Raw genomic sequence first — 27,573 nt, 5'->3', positions numbered from 1 at the left:
AAGGGGACACAGGATCCTTCCTGAGCTTCCCTGTCCTCCATACTCAGGTATTTAACTGTCCTGTAAATGGTCTCACTGCTTTTAAATTTGTGAGGGAATTTGCATTCAGTGAAGGCAAGAGGCTTGGGGGGCACTGGAGTGTATTTCTAGATTTCTTCTTGCCCTGACCTTGCAGCCCAGCTTCAGAGATTTCACTCCCATTGCATCTTACATCACTCCCACCACGGGTGCACTAAAGAGTACATGCATATTACAGCACCCCCACCACGGGAACACAAAGGAGCTTTGCCCATCTCCCATTGATTCTCCTTCCTCTATTCCCATCTCAGCTACTCTCTGTCAGCCCAGTCCATGCTCCGGATTTTAGGACATTATAACACAGCACGGGGCTGTGAAGGGGTGCTGGCACCCTGGCAGGATACGGGGAGATGTGGAGAGCAGGAGCCCTGCCCCAGCAGGGGGAGCAGCTGGAAGGAGCTCACCCAAACTCCCATTTGCATTGCCTTCACTTTGCTGCCTTGGACAGAGTGTGCTTTGTCTAAGTGAGTGCCTGTCCATGCAGATCCCTAAACATGCAAAATGTTATTATCACATCATTATACTCTTATTAATGCATTCAGCACAAAAAGACCACCACAGGTCTAACCGGATGGTAAATGGATACAGTAAATTGGAGATCAGGTGTCATTCTCATCAGGTGTCTGCAGGCTGAGAGAGCTGAGCTTGTTCAGCCTGAAGAAGAAAAGGCTCTGGGGAGACCTTAGAGAAGTTTCTGGTGCCTAAGGGGACCTACAAGAAATCTGGAGAAGGACTTTTTATAAGGACATGTAGTGACAGGATAAGGGGAAATGGCTTTAAACTGAGAGGGTAGGTTTAGATTAGATATTAGGAAAAAAATATTCACTATGGGGGTGCTGAGGCACTGGAAGAGGTTGCCCAGGGAAGCTGTGACTGCCCCATCCCTGGAAATGTTTGAGGTCAGGCTGGATGGGGCTTTGAACAACCTGGTCTAGTGGAAGTGACCAGTAACCATGGCAGGAAGGCTGGAACTAGATGGTTGTAAGTCCAACCAACTAAGGTCCCTTCCAACCCAAACATTCTATGACTCTGTGATTCTATACTATTAGCTATTAACTGGAGCTATTTTTCAGTTCTTCTAAACACCATTTAGCAACTCTGCTTGGGGCTCAGCAATGCAATGCTTGTTCAGCCTCCTAACACAGGTCTACACTCAGCCCATGTCTCTGCTAAGCCTAAGCCTTTGGGCAAAGCCCTCTTGCTGATGTGCTCAGAGGCAGCAGCAGGATTTTCCCCTCTCAGGCATGGTGCTAACATTTATTTTGCAGCCTCACATATTTTCTTGGTATTCATATGTTGGGCTCCTGGAATTGCCAGGTGCTGGCAGATCTGTAGGAGTGGATTACACTTTGTTACACTTAGAGAATGAATACAGCAACAGCAAAACCAATCATGGCAAAATTCTCCAGTGAAGTTAGCCTCTGGGGACAGCGGGAATTTGCAGCCCTGGCTGAGAACAGGACACAGGGCAGCTATTCAAGTTTCCCACTTCATCCTGGATACTAACATCAGCTTTCAAAGCCTTCCCAAGAGGTCAGTCCTTGGCCTGGCTCTCCAGACTGTCACTTTGAAGGCCGACCAGAGCAATCCATGGGGCTTTGTGTGTTGCAAACACTGAATCGATAGAAACTGAATTGAGACCAGGGGCTCAAGTGATAAGGTCAGGATTTTGCCAGCACTGGGCAAGGACTAGGCACCTTGTGGTAAAGGCCTGTAGTGCAGACGGCAGTTCCCTGCTAGCATCTGACTGTCTAGACAGGCAGCAGGGTGACAAAACCAAGCCACTTAATAGAGGGTGCCCAGCACACTTCACTGGGGTAATTACAGCGGTTTGTCCACACAGGAAAGTTAATCCCAATTGATGAACGAGGGAGCTCAAAGTGGGCTCATTAAAAGCCACATGAACTCTGACTATGGACACTCTTATTCACTCTTCATATGTCTGTAATTCATCTTATGAATTCATTCCCAAAATAAACTAAACTAAACATGAATTATGGCCCTGGAAACCAAAATAAATGTGTTTACACAAAGATTTAATGCAACTTAATGAAACCATTATAACAGCTTATTTAAACACATTTTCCCAAGTGTCTCAGACTAGACTAGCCCATATAGAAGAAGCATTTCCCTATTCATTCATCTCAGTTAAGTTTCACAGACATTAGCTGCATTTCAGCAAGAGGTTTCTAACCTCTTCTGAAGATTGAATATGCAGGAACTGACTCCATAATGTAGGAGGCTGCTTGTTGACAGTCCTGAGAACAGTTTCATGGCCCGTTTCTTTTAGTTCAGAAGACTGGCTTCACTGGATTTCTTTTTAGCCACATTATCACATCAAAGATTTCCCCTGCTTCAAAGAAACTCCCTCAGCTCCGCCTGAACCTCTTGGAAAGCCCATGTAGGGTAAGAAAGACAGGTAACAAGCTAATTAATTGCAAGCATTGGGGTCAGCTTAGAAACAGGCAAAGAGAAGTCTACCTGGAAAGTGCGTCTCTTTATGACCGGAGGTGGAGCCAGCCTCACTGAATTGAGGAGAGGCAACAGCTGAAGAAGATCAAACCAGAAGATCGCAGCGCAAAGGAGGCCGTTAGGGCACCGAGAGTCAGAGAGCAGGCAGGGGAGAGAACAGAGAAGAGGGGAACAGAGAGATTGCTGTAAAAATACCCGCCCAGAAGAGCCGCGCACAGAGGGTGCACAGCACGGGTACCTGCCGGCAGACCTCTGAGCTCCTCCGTGCCACTCATTGCTCACAGGGGGACCTGTCACGTGCCAGCACCGGCAAGTGATGCTGTGCTTGCCAACCTGATGCTCCCACCACACTGAGCTTTTACCACTTTCTCTGGAAATTAAACTTGCCTGGGGGTGGGGGTTGACTCATCTCTACTGATCTCCTCAGGCATTACTACATGGCATCCCCCTACAGGCTCTGCTAAGCTCGCTGCTGACAGGACTGTTCCTTTTAATTTCTCAACATCAGATTTGAGGCAACTATCAAAATGGCAATTTTCTTCAAATTTTCCAAGTGTGATTTCCTAGTTCTATCCATCTTTCCTTACAAAAAACACATTGTATCTCCAGGCATCACCCTTCTTCCAGGGGTAGGAGTGGAGAAAGGGTAGAAAGGGTCAACAGAAGGCACCAGGGCCAGCAACCAGGTCTTACTGTGGTTCATTTACTTGGGTTCATTTTATCATGGCCAAAGGAAAAGACTAGGCCTTGGTGCCTGAGTCCTAAGCGGGGTATTGCTTTTGAAGCCTATGCTTTGCTTTTCCTTGTGTAGCGGTAATACCATCCTCTGACTGCTTATAGATAGGAATGCTGCCTTAGGGCACAAAGCTGACCTAGACACACAGAAATCAAATGCACTAAAGCTCAGAAGCATCTGTTCATCCTTCTGCTGTATCTAGTTTCCACTTACACGCATGCTGCTGTCACCCTGGCACCCACCATGCCGGCTTCAGGCCCAGGAATGCTCCTCTGGCCAGATCCACTTTCCTGTTCCTATCAGTTTTCCATTGAAGCTGCTCTTGATTTACACAGGGAAAAGATGCTTTCTATGCTCAGACACAAAAATGTGCCCTTGCATGCAATGTTTCCCCATGTGAGCTGTGCACTCAGATCTGAGAGGTGTGCCCACAGGTTTCCCACCATAGCAAATAAACGCACCGAAGAAGTGTACATTAATCACTTTAAACACTGTTCTCCATGTTTGCAGTGAAAGTAAGGACCCAGTCCTATTGCAAAGTGAAGCGGCAACCCAATATTGCAGCATTGCTGCCCTGTGATGAGGCAGTTGTGCTCAAATGCGATGAACCAGACAGCCACAAGCTATCACAACAAAAGCTGCTGGAAATTCAGCTATTCTGATTTTATCTGAAGGAAATCCTTCTCTTTCTAAAAGACAGTGCAGGAGGCCCCATAGCGCAGGAGAGAATGTGGGACTGTGCTAATCTTCTCAAGGGAGATGCTGCTGTAAATCCCCACACCTCTGTGCTAAGTGTACTTAGCACATTTGTGCGAGCTACCCAGACCCAGCCGAGCTGGCTTTACCTGTCTCCTCAAGTGCTGAAATACTATGCAGCTTACAGGGAAGCAGGGAGGATGCTGGAAAGGATAAGGAGGAAAGTGGAGTAAAGCCGTCCTGAAAACAGAGGTGAGACAAGACCCAGCAATGGATTCAGGTGCAAGTGGGAGATTTTAGAGAAGAAACCTGAAGCCTCTTCCACACAGCTCCTGCCCTGCCCCTTCTATGTCTCAATGGCAAGTTTTCGTCAGAAGACAGCATGCAATATTGGATCCGCATCCTCAAGCCTTTGCATCAGAACTGGGTCCCATCAGATCGTTACCCACAAACCTTCAGCGTAAGGATCTGGTTAGAGCGCAGGGCTGCAAGGGTGGTACTTAGGTATTCCTAGGGGACAGCGAAGACACATGACACAAATGGGGTCAGTTAGACACACAGCACTTCTGAGAGCAAATAGAGCATGTCTGGTCCCCCATTTCCCTGAGCTGAGCGCCCTTTGTCAGGGCAGCACTTCAGAGCACCTCACACAGCCACACAGAATATGTAGGTGCACTACCAGGTTCATCCCTCACAGCAGTGCAGGCTGTACAGGCTCGCTCAATAAAAATAGGAAATCACAACAAGAGCCAATTCATATGTCCTAACCTTATATTTCCTTTCTAAGAAAAAAAAAAAACAAAACAAAACCAAATCAACATCCCTGGATGCGAGATTTCATTTCCTCACTCAGAATATCTGACAAAGGACTTTGTCAGCCCGTAAAGCAAGAGCAAATTGAAATTCAATCAAATGTGTAGATTTTTACAACAAAGCTCATCCTAATTTTCATTCTGGGAGGAAGAGAGAGAACTGCATCTCTGTTGGCTCATTTGTGCCTCAGGCTCCATGAACTTGCAGTCTGTGACAAGACCCTTCAGAACTGCCCACCCTTGAGCTGACCTGAGGACAGTCACCCTTCCTGAGAGCATGTTTCTGCCTTGCAACAACTCATGGGCTTTTTAAAATGTTGAGCTTGCTGCTTCATGAGACCAGAATTATCTCCATGAGAGCCAAGGAAACATCGCTAGGCTTTGCTGGGATGTGGGGCTTTGCACTCATCCTTCCCTCACTGACCCAGCCCTGCAGTATGTCACCCCGCGTGCCTACAACCCAGCCCCAAACCAGCATGCTTTTGCTCCCAGGCATGAGCCTGGCTACTCCCAGTGATGCACAAGCTGCATCTCCATTTCCCAGTGTTGCTGCAGGTCCTGAGGCTGCTTTTCACCTTGAGCACCGAGGACAGCCTAGGCCAAGGGCTGTAACAGGAAGCCAGGACACCACTCCGGTGAGCATTGTTGTTAGCTTCTTTTTAACATAACAATCGAGTGAGCCCACTAGCCTAAATAAACACAGCTGACCAGCTATTATTGTACTGGGACTGGCACAGACCAATGGCTCCCTTCTGTCTTGCTGCCAGCTGAGCTCTCTCTCCTGTCTTTGCTACTTGGAGCATCCAGGGCCCTGCTCCCTCAGGGCCAGAGACCAGAGCCCACCTAATTGTTCAGAGGCCCATCAAAATAAACAGAAAGCCCTTAAGCCTATCTCCCTGTACACCCAGATTACAAATTCCAGATGCTTCATATGATGTTGTTCCAATGCATTTCCAGTGGATTTTCAGCACTCTGGTTGTTTTTAGAGCTGGTTAAATTTTACCACTGTAATCCCCTCAAACCCTATGATGTACTTTCTCCTCTCTTGGCTGTGGTACATGCCAGCCAGTCCAGGACAAAGAGGCAAGTGGGGCAACATCCTGGCTTTTGTTAAACTGTTGCCAGCATCAACCCTCCTTCTCTCTTTGCAAGCAGAAAGCCCACCAGGCTGGGGGACTGGGCATGGGCACCAGCTCATCAGGAACCAGCCAGAGCACTGTGGTCAGGGGTGGTCATAGTTACTTTTGGAAAGGAAGCATGACGCTTCCTGTTGTCTCTGTGGAGGGCTGCAACCAGCACAAGAGAGAAGAAAAAGGAAGTAATGATGATAGATTTTCCCCAAGGTCTGCAAACTACGTACTGCTCCTGGCCACACACCTGCAGTGGAGGCTGAGGAAGCAGGACAGAGATGGTGCAGCAGCACAAGGTGTGAGTGTGTTCACTCTTCCAGAAATCCCAGGTTTTGTTGAGTTTTGGGGTGAGGACACAGACCTTCCCTGCTCCGGCACAGAACCATGGGAGGGTCTCAAGGAAGCAGCAACAGCAGCATTTAACTGGGGGTGAGCCCATCGGGCAGGAACAGACTGAAGAACCAACACCCCTCCCAGAAAACCTCATCTGCTGCTTTTCCATGAAACACGTCAGCCAAGCACTGCCCTCAGGGCCCAGGTGACGCATCTTGTTAATGAAACGATCTATATTTCCAACAAAAAAGCCATCCAAACGAAGGAGGATTTACATGCAGGAAGGCAGCGGACAGATGATAATAACGCTAATGACTTACCCTGTGTGGGTACTCTGCACACTGACCCTGTGAAAGAATGGGATTAAAAGGAACAAGTTTAAACCATGAACAGAAAGCACCAAAATAGACACAGGGGATAAGACCCAGATGGTGTAAATCATTGTGACTCTACTGAATTCAGTGCAGCTATGCCAATTTGTACCCAGCAAGGATTCTGCCTCTTGTCCCTTTAGCCCCAGAGCCCTCTGTTCTTGCTGCATTTCTTAGCCACTCAGACTGATCAGCAGCAACTCCAGTGAGCCCTTTCCTTCCTCACATTTTACATTTAATTTTCAACATATCTCTCATTAAGGTTACCTTTTCTCCTTTTTGTCCTGGGGGTCCCTATAAAAGAAAAGTGATAAAAAAGTCCTCAGTAAATTAGGAAGTTCAGTTCATGCAAGATGAAAGGGATTAGGAGGAGGTGTGACTGCAAGAGATGGGATACTTACGGGTTGTCCCCTGGGACCTGCAGCACCCTTTAAAGAAACACAGTTGTGAATGCGAGATGGATTCCCATTTACAGTGACAAGAAGACAAATACTCTCAGTGTATGGAGTAGGTGGAAACTCAGCTTTTAAAAACAATTGTGGATAAAAGTCCCAAGAGATCTGGGTTCTCTTTGTTACTCTGGAGGAGTGAAAATGCACACATGTTCTGGCGGCACCACAGGTGGGAATTATTAAAAGGAGAGGGGAAAAATAACCAGGAAAACACACCCTTATTTTTCCCAAGACCTCAGTTGACAGCGTATCTCCTTGGTCAACGCGCTGGGATTGAAACAGAAGCAGTCAGGACTGAAGCCTGAGCTGCAACCGCCTGAGCTAGGATTGCACAATGGGGGGATGTCAGCTCACCCTTCTACCGAGGGAGGGGATCTTCAACGTGCATTTGCCAGAGGATTATATTGACACTCAAGCTCAAAAACCACAATTAGCAGAAGAAAAAGTTCAGCATTTCAGTGAGCAAAGGTAACTACAGAGCTACTAGCTTGGCATACTCATGTTTGGGGATTTCATCAGCAGAGATGTCAAGAGGAACAAGACCTCATTTAGGTTTTCATTGAGTGCAGCCTAAGTTTATCATTTTCAACCGAAAGCATTTTAGTATGATGCACACATGAAACAGATCTTCAAGAGGGGAAATAAATATTTAATACAAAAAATATGGTGTTTTTCTGTTGTTGTTAGATAAGTTGAAAACTGCCAGATGGGTTTTCAGAAATCTTTCCATCAACTTTTACTTCTGCTATGAGGCCAACCACGAAAAATGTCAGCTCCCAGAGTATATTTAAAGAACGTAATTGCTAACTGCAAGGAAAACATATCCCATGCGTAACTAGAGAGTAGCTGTTGTGACATGATGAATCTGATAGCTATAATGTAAAAATTACAGATGTGCATCCCAGCACTGCTATTACGAAGTTACAGAATTAGGGACACAGCTAGTGCATTAGCTGAACTAAGATCTCTACCCTGCCTATGAGCTCGTTTCCTGCTGAGAGGCAACATCATGTCAAACCAGGAGACAAAAATATATTTTTTTTTACCATCTCCCCCTTCTGTCCAGGGTAACCCTGCAAAAGAAAGAAAACATGCATCAGCTTCAACCACTGCAGTCTCTAGAAGATGCTGACTTAACCCACTTAACCCTTTGCCTCAGGAGGTGCCTGCAGTTACTATACCTTGTCAAGCAAGATACAACACTGTGCATGTAGAGCTTTGCTTCCACACCTAACAGGAAAACACTTCTTGCTACCCACAATGCTGAGGACAAAGTTCTAGAGGATGAATATGGGGTGCAAAGGCTCCTTGGGGCATGGCTAGGATGTTAACTCCCTCCTTGGGCTGGCAGAGCTACCTTTGGCTGAGTGCAGGTTACTGCACCTTACTGGGGCTCAAGTGTACATTTTCAGGGCAGTACAAGAGAGAAGCTACTGGGTCTCTTTTGAGAATGATGTTCCTCATGGCAAAAACAGAGTCCTGCTATAGGAAATGAGGTGCGAGAGATATGCGCTACCAGCTCTTTCTCCATTACAGCATGGCTAGAAGTGTGATGGTCAACTTGCCTAAGTGGCTGTCTGGAGCTACGGGTTTCATGTGAGTTTGGTTCATAGGGAAGTAGCTACAGTTTGCTTAGCTCTCTAAGAACGAGAAGAACTTAGGTCTCTCTACTACAAAGCTGGTTATAAGGAGGCCTGAAGGACAGCATGGAGGTCTTTAGAGTCCTTTCCTATTCTACTGCAACTCTTTGCAGTACAACAGGAAAGAGAAAGAAGCTGTAGGGTCGACATCAGATGAAGCTGTAGGCTGTCTTAGGCAGAGGGCTGTTGTCTTGGGGATCTGCTCTGTCTCTCTGATTGAGGGTGGGAGTGCCTGCTAAGGTTTTCCCTGCTGCAGCCAGGCTGTTGCACTTGTGAAGTGCTATTTTATAGATTTGCCTAGAAAGGAAGCAGCCACACTCTGACTTCACTAATCTCCTGACTTCTGCATCTCCCCCAAGGCATCTGTGGTATCCTTCTGCCTGCCAACCTTCTAATTTTCTTCTAATCCATGCATGTGCATGACATTGCAAAATAATCCTCTTAAAAACATCCTCTGTAACACGCAGGCTGGCAGGACAGAGGGACCTAGCAGAAGGCAGGGCAGAAAGCCTTGAGAGAAGCTGTTTGCTTACCGGTTTGCCATCCAAGCCAATAGGGCCCTGAAAGAAAAAAGAACAACATTATGAGAGATGCTTTCACTGGGGTTTCTGTCCATCTGCCCTGGGAAGCACTATGTGTTGAAAGATTGCATGGACTGGAGTAAGGACATAGAGGAGAGGTGACCCTCTCTGCCCTCCCACCGAGTCCTGGAAGGTCCTTGGCCCACTGAGTACCTGCCCAGCTTCCCAACTGCTTCTGCAGGGACCTGGTCACTGTCACCCCATTTCAACAGCAACACTGGACACAAGAAGGGAGGCGAAGGAGGAGGAATTCATGGAAATCTGCAAGAACCCCTCAGCATTTCATGTTTTGCCACATCCTGTAAACTAGTTGAAAATCAGCAGTTTTCTTGAGACTTTGATTTTAAAAGGCACCCACCTTTTGGGGGAATGGAGAAAATGAATTTTTGAAACTGACAGAATAATAAAAGTGTCCCAGGGAAAAGGTGACACCCAGCTCAGCAGCATGTTGAAGGTAGTATTTGATGAGAAATAGGCTCCACAGAACATTGTCCCAGCCAGCCCTTTCTCATGAGCTGAGCTGATTTGTTTTCTGTTCCTCCAAAAGCCAAAGACCACAAAGGCCTAGAGAAATCTGCTTCTCCTCAGCCCAGGGGCAGCTCACAGCTCCCTTTTCTGTAAAGGGCAGAGCCATGGGGCCCAGTCAGACAGTTCAGATGCTGCCAATTCCTCCCATTTTCCAAGCGTGAGAGTCTCCCTCACAGACCTGCTCTGGCACATCGTGTGTCCTGGAGCAGCAGCTGAGCTGCCTGGCAGAAGCAGGGAAGTGGGGGGTGTTTGTGTTTGCTTTAGGCTTCCTAGTTGTCCAGGATAAATGCATAAGAATAAATAGCAACCATTTGAGTTCTCCAGCAGCCTCAACGCTTCAGAGAGTGTTGCCAGCAACTCTAGGACTGAAATGAAATTTGCTTTGTCCTCGCCTGGGCTTGTTTTCTGTTCCCTTGTCCCTCTGTAACAGTGTTGGAGAATTCCCTATCGCTTTTTGTCCTTTCCCTTTGGTATGACTGGGGTGTTCTGCCTAGCAAGGTCCACAGCTGACCTGCATCATGCAGGACCCCATTTGGGTCACAGGTGCTTACTAATACTGCAATATCACCTAAAGGCTCAATTAAGGTTGGAATTTCACTTACCTAAGGGTTATTTTCTTTGTTTGGGGATATTTCTTAGGATGGTTTTCTTTTACTGAACAGATCTGGCTTCAACTATGTTATTTTAACACTTGGGGGTTTGGGGTTTTTAAATTAATTTCCTTTCGGAGTTGTGTGGTTTGTTTGGTTTTGGGGTTTGGGTTTTTTCCCTAAGTATCATTTAAAAGAAAAAACAGAGGAAGAAAAACAATGAAGAAAAAATTACTTTGTCCAGTGATATCAGATCAGGTACTTGATTTTAGACAAAAATTATGAGATACAGCAAGCACTAATGTGGTTTCCTACTGCTATTGCACACCCGTACCTCATAAACTAGCAGTTACACTTACCGGGAATCCAGGAAAACCTCTTGTTCCAGGCTGTCCCTGGAAAGGATGAAGCAGAGAAAGCAGTTCAGAAGAACTGAAGTGGGTTTTGATGGACTATAAATCCTCCCTATGGAGCCTTCCCTACAGCCTCTGCCCATTTATCTGGCAGCTCTCTGAAGAGCTACGCAAGGCTCAATTCCCCTTCAATGGGAAAGCACCTTGGGAAGGAGGGGAAGTTTCTCATCCCCACTCCAATTTGTACAGGGCCAAGTATATGCTGGAGCAGGTCCAGTTTAGACAGCAAGCAGTTTCCTTGAAGTTTCTACATTAATTAAACGGGTGTCCCTAGCCCATATGCTATGCTTTTGGAGTATGTTCCAGAGGCTGAGCTCATTTTATGGCAATTCTTGCTGCCATAAACTGGAGGTGTTTAATGCAGGGTGCTGCTCTGTGCAAGACAAACCTTGCAGGTCACTAGTGTCTAAATACAGCCTTCCCTCTTCTCCTCCTCCCCTAATCTCATGTCCCAGTGCATTCACTTTCCTCACAAATAATTCTGGAGAAGAGATGATTTTTTTTCTTCTGTTTTGATTATTTGTTTGTTTCTTCTGAGAATTAAGAGAAAAAGGAGAGTTAGGTAGTGTAATGACAGTAACATGAGCACCAAGTCCTTTCCCCTGCCTCTTTTTGACTACCCAGTTTTGGCTATCAGTTTGGAATCAGGTACAGCAAACATTGTCTTGAGATGTGTTTGGTAGCTTCTTCATCACCACTTCAAAGCACTGAAAAAGGAAAATATCTTGGCTGTTAATTTTTCATAATTCTTCAGTTTCTGGGACCTGTGACATCCCAGGCCACTGTTACCTAGGTTTGTGGATATCCAGTAAAGATACAGCTTTATTTAAGGATTTTTTAATCTCAATCTCCCCCCAAAATGTGTGAGCCAAGTCAGGAAGCAATATGGACCAGAATTCAGCAGATCTGGAAGCACACCCATACAGATGGAAACAGCAGGAGGAGGTAAATCCTGTACTATGCTCATTGAGTGACCACTGTGGCATCTTGCCTTCCCCAAAAGCCATGCTACAATGCCAAAAAGCCCAGGTTTCTTATGTGTTCTCATGCTTCATTTGGGGGAATAAAATGCTTTCTTAGGCAATAGGCGATACCATGGCTGGTATCTCATGTCGCCTCACAAGGGTTTCCTAGGACAGACCTGGATATAAAGAGTTCACTTCTGAAAAGAAATGCACATGGGTGCAACTCTGCCTTAACCAGAGTGATTCCATGTGGGGGAAGGGAAGGGGAAGGAGGGGATAGACCTGCTGGGTTACAAGGCTGAGGTTTGCCACAGCGAAGCAATGAAAATCCCTTGGGAGAGAGCTCAGAGCCACATCGGCAGGGAAAACCTTCACCTTCAGGTTATGTTTCTTCCATCTGCAGACTCAATGGAGGTTTACCCTTCAAAGGACAGGGCCAAATAACGTCTTTGCAGAGTCTGAGAGATACCCCTACCACAAAATGCCTCATGTTGCACTCAACAGTTCTGTTCTTATATCAAATTATACAGGACCTAATCGCATTTGCACTGTTTCTTTAGTTCTGCGAAGTTGAACTTGGTCAGCTTTGCTTTGCAAGATACATATAAAACCAGCTGGTCCTGTTGGCCTGTGACCAGGAGGGAAGATAGGCTATAAATTAAAGGATCTGTCCACTGCTGGTTTCTGAAAAGGCAAGAACCAGAAGCAGACTAGCTACAATTCATTAATTTTGGTTCCTTGTTGGACACCTCCCTGGACAAGAAGTGCTAAAAAAAGAATTAGGGAGAAAACCTGGAAATGGGACAATTTGGCTTCCTCTGTAGACTGCAGACTCTTTCTCCTTGGAGGACAGCAGAGTGATTTGCACGGTATCAGGCCAAAACAACAGTTCAGCAGCGAGTGATTCCAAGAGACTGTTTTTGTTGGGTGGCTGTTTTCCCTTGTCTTCTTTTTAAAATGTTGATCATATGAAGTATGTAATCCCGGAAGCTGCCAAATCATGGAGACCGTCTGTTTCTGTCACTATCGGCATACTGTCCCTCTCTGGCCAGAATTTAAGCAGCTCTGAGCTCGAGTGAAAGCTTTAACCTCCAGACAAAAATCTGGAAACTATTTGTCATCCCACATCTTTCCGAGTGGCCCCTTGGCCAGGGTTTCCTTGTTTGTCTTCAGTGCTCAGCCATCCTTTTGACCTATCAGCAGCTCTCTGGGAAACTGGATCATCTTCACAGTAGACTTTGGGGTGGAAGTGTGGAGTTGTGCCAGTGCTGGCACCTCAGGGCTTTGACTGGTGTAGGCAAAAGCCCACTTTAAGTATAATTTGCCATCTAAGTTTTCCACTGGTTTGGAGATGCATTGTGTTGTGCACTTTCCCAAAGAGCAGAAAAGGCAATGAGGCAAAGCAGCAGGACCAAAAAAGACATTAAAAAATGCCCTGCAGAACAGGCATGTGTCCTTCCAGAAAATATCGATGCCTGCCTGTTTGCAGGACCTACAGTGACAGGGACTTTTCTCTCCGGTTACTATAACCACACTATCTAGAAGGCTGAGAGCTACAGCAAAAACTTCTACCTTCCAAAACCTGCTCTTTGTGGAGCAGGGTGGTCTTGCTCAGAGTTCGGCATTGAGAGATCTGGCAGCCCTTCCTCCTCAATTGGCCACATGGTCAGAGCCTGTCTGCTGGATGTAAAACACTTGAAGATACCTGTTTGTGTCCTGGGCTTTGGCTCTGTCACTTCTCAAACTCCAGAGTGCCAAGCAGGTGGGCCTGGGAACCGGCACACCTGCTTGTTATTAGAAACATTTATCATGGGGTTTTTGGAGAGTTAATTGGAAAGCCAGACTTAGACAAGTGTTTGCACTGCCCAGGGCTCTCTCACTTGACCTTTGATGTGAAACAAAAGTTGCTGGCGGCCCATCCTCTCTGCAGGTCAAGGATGGTGCTCTTTGCAGGTTAATCAAAATGGGAAGTGCCCACTGAGAGGGAGAGAATTGAGCCTCTAGGTCTTTTTTCATGAAAACCTCCAGGAAAGACTGTGCACGGATGGAGTGGAGAGGACTGGCTGCACCCATTCAAAAGCAGAGGCTTCATTCAAAAGTAAATGCTCCAACCCTTCATGTTGGTCTTTTTCTATAACCCTGTTCTTGCTTTGTCTGGTTGATTCATTATACCTTGCAGGGGTGCTTTTGCTGTAAGAGGGTGCAAAATCTTGCCTACACTTTCCTCAGGTCCCCAGCCAGCTAAGGGGCTTTCCAGCCAGCAGTAACTGTGGTGTCGAAGAGTTCCCAAGATTTTGGATACTAGACAAGGATTTCTGAAGAACCCTGAACTACCCGTCTTTGTGAATTCCCAAGTCACCAGCTTAGCTCTGATCCTGCTCTTCTGCAAAATCAGTGGCTTTGTCTTCTGCCAATGAAAGCAAAGGCTGAGATCAGCCAGGCAAAGGGTGTACTTTCTCCAAAAGTGGTAGCAGCCCTGTTGCTAGAAGGAAATACGCTTCTTCCTTTTAAATACAAGAATATGGTTTCCTTCAAGGGAAGGCTTCCTCATTTGCCATAGAGCATGAGCTGTAATTTCATTATATATAGTACATAATAGGAGTATAAAACCAAACCTGGCTCAGCATGGGAACCACATGACACAGAATTTTTGCTTTTCCAGCTGATGCTGTCTTACTGCCCCTCCTAAGTATTTCCTTGTAACTTGCCCACATCTTGCATCTTTCAAAAACAGAGAGAAATCCACTTACAGGTGGACCACGGGGCCCGATGATAGACATGCCTGCTTCTCCTGGAGCACCCTGCAGATATACAAGGGAAAGGAAAAGGGGTGAAAAACTGAGGAGAGTAAAACGCAAAGACAATTATATTCCCATCAAGATTAGGGTAAAACAAGGGTGCTTAAGGTGTGAGACCTTCAGGGCTCAAAGGGTAGCTGCTGTTCCAGCCTCCCCCAGCTCTTGCCCACACTTTGAAAGAAAAGATGTCATTTGGAGCTACTCAGATGTGCCAGAAAATGGAAGCTGCACAGCAAGGAAAACTATAAACACGTAAAACACTTTCTGGCAAAACTCAGGTTCAGCTCCATTGCAAATGCAAAAGATGGCCTGAAACCCTTGCTGTTTATTTCCTGCAAGTCCAGAAGGACTGTGTCCTGCAGAAGAAAGAAAAGAAGGGATGTGTTGGGCTCCACAGAAATGGGAGCTGCAAGGACTTCACTGACTGCCTCCAGAAATGCCTCGCTCGTGTGCTTCTCAAACTCAGTTGTGATGTGGATGAAACAGCAAAGTCCTTGCTGGAAAACAACTGCCTCTGCAGCTCCTAGCCACCCACGACGTGCACTGTGCAGGGCATGTCCTTGTCTTTGGAAAACATGGCATATTCCTGAGAGGCAGTTCCAGAAGCGCCCAGGCCTGGGGAGCTTTGGGATGGAGCATCCCATAAACCAAGCGGCCTGCAAGGAAGCAGAGCTCTCTTCAAAACACAGCTGGGACCTAGGACTCTCACAGAGGGCTTTGGGAAAGCATGGGCAATTAAGAGTAGTTTTTCCCTTGTTTGTTTGTATCTATCTGCTATTCTTTCTTGCTGAAAAATTTGGCCAGAGAGAAATGCAAGGACGCACAGAGAAAAAGCAGGATAGCTTCAGGCAGTGAAATTTTGGTCTGTTAGGTAATGTTGGTTGGCTTCAATGAGCAAGCAGTAGCTTGAAGTCAAGGAAGGAGAATCTCTGTCCTACCTTGCCCCCTTCTTGTCGTGTTTTTCTTTTTATCTTCTAAGAAGAGGAGCAAATGGACCTGATATGGCAGCGAGCAGATGATCCCCTTATGAGGTGACTATACATCCCTTTCCTAGTTTCTACACGTTGTTTTTCACACACGCCAAACACTTTTATTTTGCTACTCTCATAGGTGGGGAATACTCAGCTCTGGGGAAAATAGACTATGCTGAAATGTCAAACACATCAAAATATGGGGGCAAGTAGTAGGATGCTTTACAAACTACCACTTCTTTGCAGGTATAAAACAGCAGTTCACTGGACAGCAAACAGCTTGTGAGATGGCATTTCACAGACTTAAATTACACCACCAGTTTTACTTGGTAAGAAGACATCTCACTTTATTAGAAATAAGAGTGTGCTGTGTCATTTTCTTCCCTGTCACAGCTTGCACCAGGGATCAGGCTAACCTGGGAGGTGGAAGGGAGCTGCGGGTTGCCTAGGGCAAGTGGAGCTGCCAGCAAGGAAGAAACTTCAGGGTTAAAACCCAGGAAGCCTTGGAGGGAGCCCTGCGTGTGCCCGCTGGCTCTTACACTGTTAGTAAACTGTCATAAACAAGAAACACAGCATCTTTGGAGGCTGAGTGGCCTGGAAGGAATTTGGGAGATAAACTCACATTGCCGGGGAAGAAGGGGCAGGCTGGGGGGGCGGGGGGTGAAAGCCCAAAGCTGGCTGCAGCAGCCATGACTGTGACTGGGGGGCTTTGGCTGGCCCTAGATCAGGACAGTCGGGGATGCTAAGGGCTGTGAGAAGCTGACTCACCTTCTCTCCGGGTTGCCCTTTTAATCCCTGGGTCAGTGGCACCCGTCACAGCCACATGCAAGAGGGTGCAGAGGGAAGAGAGAGAGAGACAGACAGACAGACAGACACACAAACACAGGCGTCAGCGGCAAGGGTACACTACCCCACACCAAAACCCTGGTTATGGAGCTGGAATAAGCAAAGTGGCCTCAGCTCCTGCCCCAGCCCTCTTCCCCATCCTCACCCTGGGATGCCTGAGCAAAGATCAGTTCCAAAATATAGCTCTCAGACAGGCAGGGGATACCCCCTTTTGTTCAGGGCAGAGCTGTTTGGAAAGGGCAGCTGCCTGTGGCAGCAGCGGGGTGTGTTAGCAAGCCCGCGGTTAGCAAGCCCAGCCAAGGCATGAGGTGGCAGCAAGAGGCACCCAACTGGGGGAATGGGAGGATGGTGCTTGCTGAACCAGAGGAGGGTCTGAGCAATATGGCAGAGTGGATGGGAACACCCCCCATATGCATGTATGCAGTTTGCAGGAGTGGCCACCCTGCTGTGACAAGGAGAGCCCCTCAGGTGTGGGGGGCAGGGAAGATGGCTTTGCTACACTGACATCCACCGAGGATCACCCTGAAAGTCCCACCCTAAACCTTGGGAGTTGAAGAGGATGAGGAGAACAAGGCACATACAACAAGTTTGCGCTTACCGGCCGTCCAGGGATCCCCATCGCACCTTTGTCTCCCTGGCAATTAAGGCAAAATCAGAGGCGATTGGAAACTGACCAAAAGCAAGGTTATGAAACAGCACAAATGAACTATGCCACAGATGTGGCTTCACATTGCAGTGCAAGTGTCCAGGGATTTTGAGAGAGTGAGACAGCAAGTGAGAGAAAGTGTGTTTGGGTGTAGCTGAACCTGTCTTTAAGAACATGCATAAGCCACGAGTTGACATGTGCATATGACAGACCAGCACATCTCACAACAGAAATTGCACCTGGTGATTTAGGCAGCAAAAGAGCGAGAGTTTTCAGCCTAACAAAGTATAATTCCAGTTTCCAGTGCTTCATAAAATCCAGATCTTGGGAATGGGCTTCCTGCAGTAGCAAACTGTCACATTTTACTCTCTCTTTACCAAAGTCATCTGGGTGTTAGCTATTTATTTATAGAGTTATCACGTTAAAATAGGATTCGCTTAGACTAGAAAATACAGTCCTGTCCAGAAGCAAAAGAAAAATGTGGGAAAACAAGCTGACACAGGAAAAAGCATGTCTGGAAGAAGACATATGAGCAGCTGTGTTCAGTGTCCTCTACCCTTTTGAGATACTTCTCAGTGCATTGTCATGGTGTGAACAATCCAAAGAGCGGTTTGGGGAATGACTTTGGGTCAGGTGACACTGAGCAGAGCCTCATAAACACATGAACACAAGACTGGTGGCAATTTTCTTTGGCCACTTACCTACAAGGCAGTTTCCTACATTTAACTATGCGATTTGCCAAAATAAAAATTAAAAAAAAGAATTAAGTCAATTCCCTTTGCATTCCTGGTCACCAAAACTGAAGGCTGTGCAGATTTGGAAGGTAGCAGCTACCTGCTAAAGGATCTTGACAAATATAGCTTCAGCAGTTATGTAGCTTTTGGTCCATATTTTACAAAAATGATGTGATAATTATCTCTCAGTTCTGTTTCCACCAATGTTTGGGATCTCCTTATATAAAACAGAGTGTCCCTGCCAATGGCTGCCTGCCCCCCTGTAGCTGTAAACCTGGTTTTCTGGTTTCTGCAGCCAGAGACACCAGCTCCATTGGTGCCATTTCTTTGTGCCTTCCCCCTGTTCAGTCCCAATGCGTGAATGTAGTGTGAAATCTCTGGATAGGGAATGGACGCAACTCTGTTTTGCCGGGTGTATGCGCAGAGGCTCCTTTGGCCATCCATCCCAACCTCAGACATTATTGCCTAGGGTAAACCATTACTTGGTGAAACTTTAGCCACTTCCTTCTGTGTAGCTGGGGGGCTGTTGAGTGTTGGCAGCATTCCTTTCCATGCAGTGCATGTTTTCATAAATTGAAAAGCAGCATATGCTTTGCAAAAGCATCCCTTGCAGATGGATGAAAAGCTAAGCAGCTGCTTGATTGTAAATTTTGTAGATGAAATATTGTAGGAAGCTACTTATTCTAGGGTTTTAGGTTGGTTCTCAATCCCACTAATATTTGCCTGTGTCTGTGTGCTGGCAGCAAGCAAAACTCCTGGTGTCAGCATCTTGCCATGGGGTTAATCTGTAGCTGCTGGAGGATGTAATACTGAGTTTTCCTGTGCTTTTTGTCCCTTAAATGCTGCTTTCCTCCATAGCTGAGCTCAGGCTGATCTCCCTCATAGTTTGAGGTAAAAGCTGATTTCATTTCTCCTTTCTTTGCAGTGGCTGGTGCCCAGGCAGGAAGAGCCTAAGATGAGGACAGAGCTGTGTCAGGTCTCCAACGAGTACCTGGTACTGGAGGGGTACATGACAGTACTGTGTCTGGTAAGTGACTGCGCAGCATTGCAGCCCTCCAAGCAATAATAGCAAAGGGAGAGTTCCCAGTAGGACAGCAAATAAATGCCAGATGTTTATAATGAAAGGTTGTCTGTGACAGGGAGCCAGGAAAAGAGCACTCCAAGGTGGATGATACCATGTAAGTTGGTTACGAGGTCATGCAAAGCTGCCTGCAGCTCCCACATTGGAACCAGAGGAGCACGAAAGGCAGCAGCCTCTGACTTGAGTCAGGGGGAGCCAGCAGCACAGTTTACGTTTCGCTCATTAGGAAACTGCCTGTTATGGCTGTTGCATTCTCCAGGTGAACTGCAGCCCAGGGAGCAAGAAGCCATAGCCAGGAAAGCACACAGCTATAACACCAGACCCTATGCTCCTTCTTCACTCATAGCTATCTATCTCTCTCAGATGCAGACACTGTTATTACAGACTTCTTCATTTGTCACAGAGTGACGTAGGCCTTTTAAATCCTTCTGCAATTAGCAAGCCCCACCAACAAGAATACTACACACTGTGCCTCTTCAACCAGACCCTCAAGCTGACAAAGGCATCTTCAAACATAATATGTTTCCTACATGCAGGAGGATTCATAGGGATTATGTTACCCTTAGGTTTGCTCCTACAAGGCTCCTGTGGTCCCTACTCTGTTACAAGACATGTCTCATGTGCTGTTTGGATTTGGTATTCCACATTAGGATTGCTATGCAAGATTACTACCTTCTCCCAGTTTATGAACCCTGGAGGGCTACTCATGAAAGTACTGCCAGATACAGAGCACAAGGGAGTGAAAAAGGAAAGAATGAAGTATTTACCGGGAGCCCTGGTCTTCCTGTAAGGCCCTGAAACAAAGTACATAGAAATGGCAAAAGTTAGCTTCAAACTCTGAAGAAAGGGCATGATAAAGAGATGAAATCACATGAAAGGGTTTAGGAAACAGAATGGTTAAAAAACTCCCCACAGCTTCTAGACCATGAGCTCTGATTGCTTTGGTTTCCTAATCTCCTGTTTGCGAAGTTTTCTCTCCTTTCGGCATGGCTCTACTCACAGCTCTCCACGCAGGCTCTGAAGGTATCTGGAAGTCCACAGAGAACAAGCTAATTACAGGGCCCTGACTTTTTTCCTAATTTTCCATCTGCTAAATATTATTTTTTCATGTATGGAATTGTTGCAGTTGCCACAGAAATGTTGCATGTTCAGAAATGGGAGAGAAAATGTCCGTGAGGGGATCTTTTCCTTCGGATGTGGTCCAGACGGCAATTGAGTCTGGGAACCTCTGGACTATTGCATCATTTCATCATTTCCTTCCTTCCTTTGCCCCTTTTAGTCCCAATCTCACCAAATTTCTTACATGACTGCGGGTTGCCCCTGTCTTCACCAAAGCATCCACTGATTTCAAGAACAACGGTGGGAGCATCTGTTGGGCAAGAGGAGAGCATGAAGGCCTCTTTGACCACTGGGGTGCTGCTCAGCCATTTCCATGTATTTTCTCCTGGTCATCCTACTCTACAAGCAGGGCTCAGTGCACTTCTAATGAGTATTTTTGCCCATCCCCAAACTCAAGCTGACACTGGGGGCTAAGCCCTGCTGCCCAAGATGCTGTGTTTTGCCAGGCAGGAACAGGAGAGAGTAGTGGGGTCATCAGTGCTTTGGGGTTACTATCCAGCATGATGTGTATGACAACCATGCAGGCAGAAGCCCATGTCTGTTGCTCATAAACTTTTCTATGCAGTTTTAATCACAAAAAATATAGGGGGGAGTTGGGGGCAGGGAGAGGAAAGAAATATTTCCTATGGTGGCATGGAGGACTTTGCTTTACTCTTCGGCAGTGAACTGAGCTGATCGGAAACCCGGAGGTCCTGCAAGAGACAAGGGTGCTGTTAACCCAAGACATTCCACTTTGGCTAATGATGCTCGGTCTGCCTGACTTCCTCTTGTTATTTCCATTGGCTGAAGTATTCCTTGCAGCCTGTCCTGAAAGTCTGCATGCAGAGACAGGTTCAGAGGTTGCAATAAGCCAGGATACGGTAGCACGTATTGTCAGCACTTCTCTGGTGGTCCCATGTGTTTCTGCCAGGCTTCAATCTTTCATTGCGATATTAAGTTTCTAGCCCTTATTGCTGCAGAGGAAGCCTGGAGTGCGTGTCTTCCTCACCCTGCAAAGGCGCAGACTGCTCTCCAGGAGACGTCTGTGTTGACCTTGTGCTTTCTCTCTAATTTCTCTTAGCAATAATAGAAATGCCTCACCACCAACAATTTTGTGCCTGGCCTATATCTCTCTAGCACTGACCTATGCTTGCTCAGGGTAGAATGGTAGGGACAGATCTAGCTGGACTTCAATTGCAGCTCCTCTGGAGCAGCGCTTTCTTCCCAATTACCCAAAGCTAAAACTGAAATACATCCACTTCAGCAGCCAGTCCTGAAAGCCCCTAGGATCAACTATTGCTGAAGGTTTGCACGGATCAGGGATTCCAGCTGTAAAATGCTTTCAGACCTTTTGGCCTGGAAGGTGCAATTTTTTGTAAGATTGTTGTCATTAAATAGGGATGTGCTTGTATATCTGTGGGAGTTCAGTCTATAGCATTTTGACTCGATGAAAGGGGAAAATAGGTTGTGCAGCAACTACGTCTCCTCAAAACATCATCTGCAAACTGTTTAAGACATTTTTGCATGAACAGACAAAAGATGACTACCGTATGTTTAACTTCTCATGTTCCTCTGCAGAAACCCAGCATAGTTACTGTATTGTACACGAATATAAACCATTTCCTCTGGAAGGATCGTGCTAGAGACAATATAGCATTACTTTATAATCCTGAGAGATGTCGATACATGGCCTCATTTGTTGCATTGCTTCTTCTGGTTCACTGTGGGTCTCTTAGTAGCTGTAAGAAAATACTGCAATAACCTAGTTGTTTTCCTGAAGCCTAAATCATCCGCACTGAGGTTTTGTATAAGCTAACATTTAAAAAGGAAGCTGTCAACACAGTTTTTCCTCTGAAACTGATAATTGTGCAGCTATACTTCAAGGCCCATCAGTTCAGCAAGCCCACGAGAGTAGCAGGGAACAAGTTCCTACAGCTCCTGCCATGTGTTTGTGATCTATCTTTCCCTTTGTTGCAAACACGTCTCATTCAGCATGTGGCATCCGATGGATTGAAGCACATACAGCTGATTCCTCCAGGGTATGTGGGGCCAACTAGTAATAAATACATGTGCCCCTCATGTTTGCCATGTCCCTGTCCCTGTGCTCCCTCTGTCTCATCACCCTCAAAAGCTACAATACAGCAGAGAGCAACCCCACAATAACATGGGTCCTGAACACCCACAGTACTTGCTGTTTGAGAGGTCCCAGGTTGCCAGGACTGTGAAGGCAGCTACCACATCAGACACCACAGACAGAAGACTTTGCTAATTCATGGCCTGCAAACTCTGTGTCAACAGCTTCTAAAACCACGGAGGCTTGGTACTTACAGGTGGACCTGAAAGACAGAAGAAGAAAAAAAAACCAATAAATATTGTTTTAATGCAATAAATCCTAACAAGAAGGACTAAATAAACACACTGTACCATCTTTTGGGGTTGATCCTGATGCTGCTCACATTTGCTGATGCACATCCACAAACTCCCTATTCATTACTTTAGTGTCCCCAAAATTAGCAGCACTGCTTTACAGTCACCAGGAGTACAGGGCAGCCTCTGAAAGTCCTGTGTTGGAAAGGCCATGCAAGTCAAGCTCTTGGCACTGTTAAACTCATTTTTTGTCCTTCGGCAGACAGGGGTCCCCTCTATGAGTGTGACACCACTGAGCCGAGGAGACTTGTTATTTGTGTGACTCCCCCTCACATCCTGCCCACCCCTTGGGGTTGAGAAAGTTGAAAGTGGAGAGGAAAAGAGCCCCTTTCCTGCTAAAATGCCTATGCATTTCCCATCAGTATTGGTGATCTTGCAAAGGCATGAAAAGGTTAATGAGAAAACTACAGCTATTAAGCACATCAGGTACCTTTTCTCTTTAGTGCAAGCTTATTTCCCCCTTTGCTTCTGCTCTGTTCCCATAGGAGCCATTCTGACCCTCTTGGAAGGAATTTCCTCAAATCCTTTGGGTTTCTTTTATTTTGGAAAGATTTTTGGAACCTGGAACTGCATCTCCCTCATACAGAACTATTGTACAGTATATATCAAGGCTTAAACAGCACATCTCTTTCATCAGTTCCCAGAAAATTCCTCAAAATCCTGACAGATACAGCGTGTGTGTGGAAAGAAACCCCTGTCCTGACTATTTTGTGGTTTCCTCTCTGTGAGAGAAGCAAGACACACTGTACAACTGTCAGGGGGTTCTACATTTTCCATACTTTATAGACACTCTGTTTTCTTTTTTCCTTTTTTTTCCCCTCTCTTTATGTGAAGTGCCAGGAAGTAAGACTAAACAACATAACAGGCGAGCTGACAGATAACAGGCAGCAACCTCTTCTTTGCATGGGAGGTGGGTGTCACGGTGAGCACCTGCAGAATACATCGTCATTCTGAAAATACCCCTGGCTGAAAGTCCACAAAAGAAACTGGAGACTTTGTCTGAACAAACATTTTCCACATTGGAAATCTCCCACTTAGCATGACTCTTTCATACCGAGGACTTCAGCAAATGCTTTGGCTATCAAGCTTTTGGTACCCTAAAACTGCACTGTGAATGGCACTCTGAAGACCTTTGCTCAGCTTTCATTATGGTTGATCGAAAAAGGCTACCTCCAAAAGTTACCTTTTGGTTAAGAAAAAAAAAGGAATGTTTAGCACATTCGTGGTGGCGGACAGATAGCGCTAAAAAGCCAACATTCACAGCCAGAAAGCTCAACAGCTCGAAACATCTCCACCCAAATTTAGGGCAGGGGCTCAGGGGGACCCGGATTTGCTGGATCTAGCAATTGCCTGTCACCAGTGTTGGTGCTGAGGTCACTGTCCTGATTGGTATGCCAAGTCTAAACAACAAAAGTGTTTCTCATCAGAAAGTTCATTTTGGAGGGCAAGGTCAGACTCGGATACAGGAATCCTAATTTATGCCAGACTGGGAGAAAAAAAAGTAATTTTTCCAAGTCTGGCCTGCATGGCAATAAAGTTCTGTGAGGACTGTTTTGGAGAGATTTTGTTTCAGAGTAAGCACCCTGTCACAAGGTCAATGCTTATAACTTGCCAATATACGGACTTTATTTCCATTAGCAACACTATAGACTCATAATAACCCGCCTACCTGTCTGCACGGGGGCAGACTGGGGCACTCGTGGGTTGCATGAACCAAACCATTTAGCTAATACTGAAAGAAAAATTTAAAGGCAAACAAACCCTGAGCCACCCTACACTTCCAGACCAAATGTGACCAGACAGCAACACAGCATGTAATGGTATTGTAATACCGCTGAGAGAAAAAACAAGCTTTTGCTTGCTCCAGAATCTACATCCACAGAGCAGAGTAAATCAGCAATGCCGGCAGTTCTGGTCTCACCAAGCCACACAGCCCACACAGATCAAAGGCAGGAGGCATATTGGAGGCCCATCTTCTTTATATGCCCTCTATAAAAATTAACGGTTATGTGGAGGGGCCTGCACAGTCTTGTATAAACACAGCTCAGTGAGCTGCAGGCGCACAGTCTTGGCTACAATAAGTCAATCAGTAGAGACCATCCAGGGACTGGGCTTCAAATGCCGAGACCATCCATGTGACCCAGGCGACAGAGAAGCCCTCGGATACAGTCACTTGTAAAAGCAACATCATCTTGCATAGGCTGAAGGAGGAGGAGGGAAGATGTGCCAAGGATAGTGGGGAGGGAGGAGGTGCTGCTGGATAAGCTATTGCAAAGCACTGGGGATTTTACAAAGTGAAATAATGCTTCAGCAAAGTGGATTTGTCATGTTCTGTCACAGTGATTAATGAGAAGGCCAAGCAGAGCTTCTAAAGAGGCTCAGTCTTTAACATAACAAGAAGTAACCTAATGCACATTAGAGGAGAGGGCAGGCAAATGAGAGAGGGGATCCTCATGTCTCCGCTTTCAACCACTCTAACCAAAGATGGCCAGTCTGAGACAGCCTCTTGCGGGCAGCACCAGCTGCGCTCATGCAATGCACAGGGGCTGGCAGAGATACCTTGGCCTGGTCAGGGATGCTGGTAATCCTGTGTAAGCCAAGGGAGCAAACACAGAAGTCAACCAGACTGCATAGAACCCTTCATAAAAGCAACATGAACTGTAACAGAATCACTGCAACACCACTGCATGCTGTTCCCCATGCTCTCTGGCCCCTGCAGTCCCAAGCAGATTGGGGCAGCTGTGTAGAAAGAGACCTTATTGCCCTCTTTGGTGGGGCAGGCCTTGATGGTGGTGAACTCCGAAATGCCCCACAAATGATGAAGAGCAAACAACCTCAACAGCCACAAGTGCTAACTTCATCTACGGGGGTTCCTACTCTCCTGTGTTTACAGCAGACTCTTTTTGGGTGAGATAGAGGTGGTGCTGCTTAGGAGATGAGTTAACTCCCCCTTCTCTAAATAGCAAGCAGAGAAGGGACAAGAAGTCAAAAGAGCAGGAATCAAAGCTAGCATGAACATTTCTAAGCCCATTTCTAAGCCCCCAGCCTACAGACAGACCCAGAGCTCCCAGATCACCAAATTCCTCTGCCTTGCACAGAACAGGGAGTCCACATTTGTAATTAGCACCTCCAGATCCTGTGTATTTTGAACTTGATCTTGATGGGACCAGAGCCCTGCTGGTGCTGGCATGTAAGCTACAGCACGACCATCCACCCACGATGAGCAGCTCGGGAAGCTTCTCTCCGTGCCGATGCCTCACTGAAAGGCAGTGGAGGGCTGTGAGCAACTGAAATTGCTGTTTATCCAGCTGTGGGGCTTATCGAGCAGCAGGGTACGGAGGAGGGGATGGAGCAAACATGTCAGGAGTAGAGGAGTGGGAGGAAGCAGCAGCCTCCTGCAAAGAGGAGACCTCCAGAGCACCTTTGAAAATGAACATTGAGAAAACAAAGAATTCTTGTGGGGGTACCAAGTGTCCCTCCAAACATATGGCCTCTGGAAATTAGCACCATCTGCACTGTCCCTTCTCAGTTGCCCTGGTTTTTATGCAGATAGAAACTTTCCTTAGAGAAGCTCTGCCTTTCCTGAAGCCCAAGTAAGCAAATGAGCAGCCATAGTCTGCAGACTGGATGAGTCTACATTACTGCACATATAGAGGGGGCATATTTGTGATGGACAGCTGGGCCATGCCACAGAGCCCTCTGCTCACATGCTCTCCACCATGGCCCATTCAGCCAGTGACTAACTAAAACAGAACTGCAATGAGCCTTTTTCCCTCGCCCCCACAAAGAGATAAAAAGCCACCCTCCCTGCTGTAGCCTCTTCAGGCACAGAAGAAGGGATGCTTCTTTTGTAACTGGGTCATATTTATTCTAAACTGGAAAGTCCCATACCCCAGAATATCAGATCTTAAAAGCTGGACAGTATTAGAGAGGGTCTGTGTGGAGTGAGACCTTCTGATGGTAGAGATATCCTCAGCTTCTGAGACTGCAATGCTCTCTGGACTGATAGGATCGCTGAAATGATCCCATCCATTTAAGGGCATTTCCTGACATCTGGAAAAGTGTCTGTTCTTAAAAGGATCTCAAATGCTGTTGCTTAATTTCTCTAACTTCTTGGATTCAGGCAGCTCAGTGTCCATAGTGTGGTTGTCTTCCACCCTGCTCCAAAAGCTCACATATGAGGATTTTTTTTTTCTGCTCTGTAGAATACACAAGACAAGATGGACAGAGAGGGAACATAAAGATGTCATTGTCGCTCACTTGGGTCATCCTCACTACACACTCCAGCAGAAGGGGAGATGTAAACATGTAATCCATCCCTGTGAGGAAATCCAGCCATTTCACAGACCCAGAAGGCAGCCCTAAAGTGTTATACAGTTACTTCCTGACATTCAGGACTATGTTAATTGATAATAACATAGCTGTGGCCAGGCAATTAGTTTTGAAATGCTGCTTAAAATGTCAGCAGCCCAAGCATAACCTTACCCAGGGTGTCAGAGATCCCCTTGTTCATGGCTTCATGGACGTTCAGCACACCGTGACCCTATTTTGGAGCCAGCAGACCCCACTTGGGTGCATAGAGCTCAGATGGTAGATTTCACCTTTTTTTAAAGGCTGTCTGTGCTGCAGCTTTCACACAAGAAATCCAGGGTACTCATAGTCCTCTAGAGACATCTTCCCTACTTCCATTAGGGGACAAATGATAGAAGGGGAGGTGAAGGGATCATTAACTTGGAGAACTGCAAATGAAAGGCAAAATTGCTGTGTGCCTTACCATAATTCATTATTATTAGTTGTAGGAAAATTAAAGACAACAGAAATTTTCAAAATAATAGGAGAAATCTTAAACAACAGTGATTACCCAAAACATACCCTCCAGAAATTCTGCTTCAGGTGTTGTCAGCAGACAGTCTGACTGTGTAACTCTCTCCAGAGAGCATGAGCCCCTTGCAAAGACCAGGCCGCCCTGTCCCCAAAACATCTCTCTCTCGGCCTTTCAGATACACCCTGCGGAGCAGCAAGAGGTTCTTCAAAGGATCATAGAAATGTTAGACAGGGAAAAGGCTATTTGGATTTCACTGCCAAAAAATGTGACCAAAGCTCATCTGAGGCACCAGGTTATGCCAGTCACTCAAGCTTGCCTCTGAAATCAAACCCATGACATCACCGAGATTC

General features: G+C 46.4%; 1 protein-coding gene across 1 annotated transcript in view; it reads right to left on the bottom strand.

The window, feature by feature from the left end:
• Positions 1 to 22,098, bottom strand: part of LOC136010190 (collagen alpha-1(XIII) chain-like) — a 67,066-nt gene extending 44,968 nt beyond the window's left edge. Inside the window, exons 1-12 of the mRNA XM_065671006.1 lie at positions 21,632 to 22,098; positions 19,641 to 19,667; positions 17,011 to 17,046; positions 16,335 to 16,361; positions 14,548 to 14,598; positions 10,779 to 10,814; positions 9,254 to 9,280; positions 8,127 to 8,153; positions 7,030 to 7,056; positions 6,896 to 6,922; positions 6,578 to 6,604; positions 4,436 to 4,492 (exon numbers count right to left, since the gene is read on the bottom strand). Coding sequence (XP_065527078.1) covers positions 4,436 to 4,492; positions 6,578 to 6,604; positions 6,896 to 6,922; positions 7,030 to 7,056; positions 8,127 to 8,153; positions 9,254 to 9,280; positions 10,779 to 10,814; positions 14,548 to 14,598; positions 16,335 to 16,361; positions 17,011 to 17,046; positions 19,641 to 19,667; positions 21,632 to 21,676 — 414 coding nt within the window. The 5' untranslated portion in view covers positions 21,677 to 22,098. The remainder of the gene's footprint in view (positions 1 to 4,435; positions 4,493 to 6,577; positions 6,605 to 6,895; positions 6,923 to 7,029; positions 7,057 to 8,126; positions 8,154 to 9,253; positions 9,281 to 10,778; positions 10,815 to 14,547; positions 14,599 to 16,334; positions 16,362 to 17,010; positions 17,047 to 19,640; positions 19,668 to 21,631) is intronic.
• Positions 22,099 to 27,573: the final 5,475 nt, after the last annotated feature.

The sequence above is a fragment of the Lathamus discolor genome, chromosome 3 (genome assembly GCF_037157495.1).
Source record: "Lathamus discolor isolate bLatDis1 chromosome 3, bLatDis1.hap1, whole genome shotgun sequence".
Taxonomy (NCBI): domain Eukaryota; kingdom Metazoa; phylum Chordata; class Aves; order Psittaciformes; family Psittacidae; genus Lathamus; species Lathamus discolor.
The sequence above is the reverse complement of the archived record's forward strand: the minus strand, read 5'-3'. Positions and strand labels throughout refer to the sequence as shown.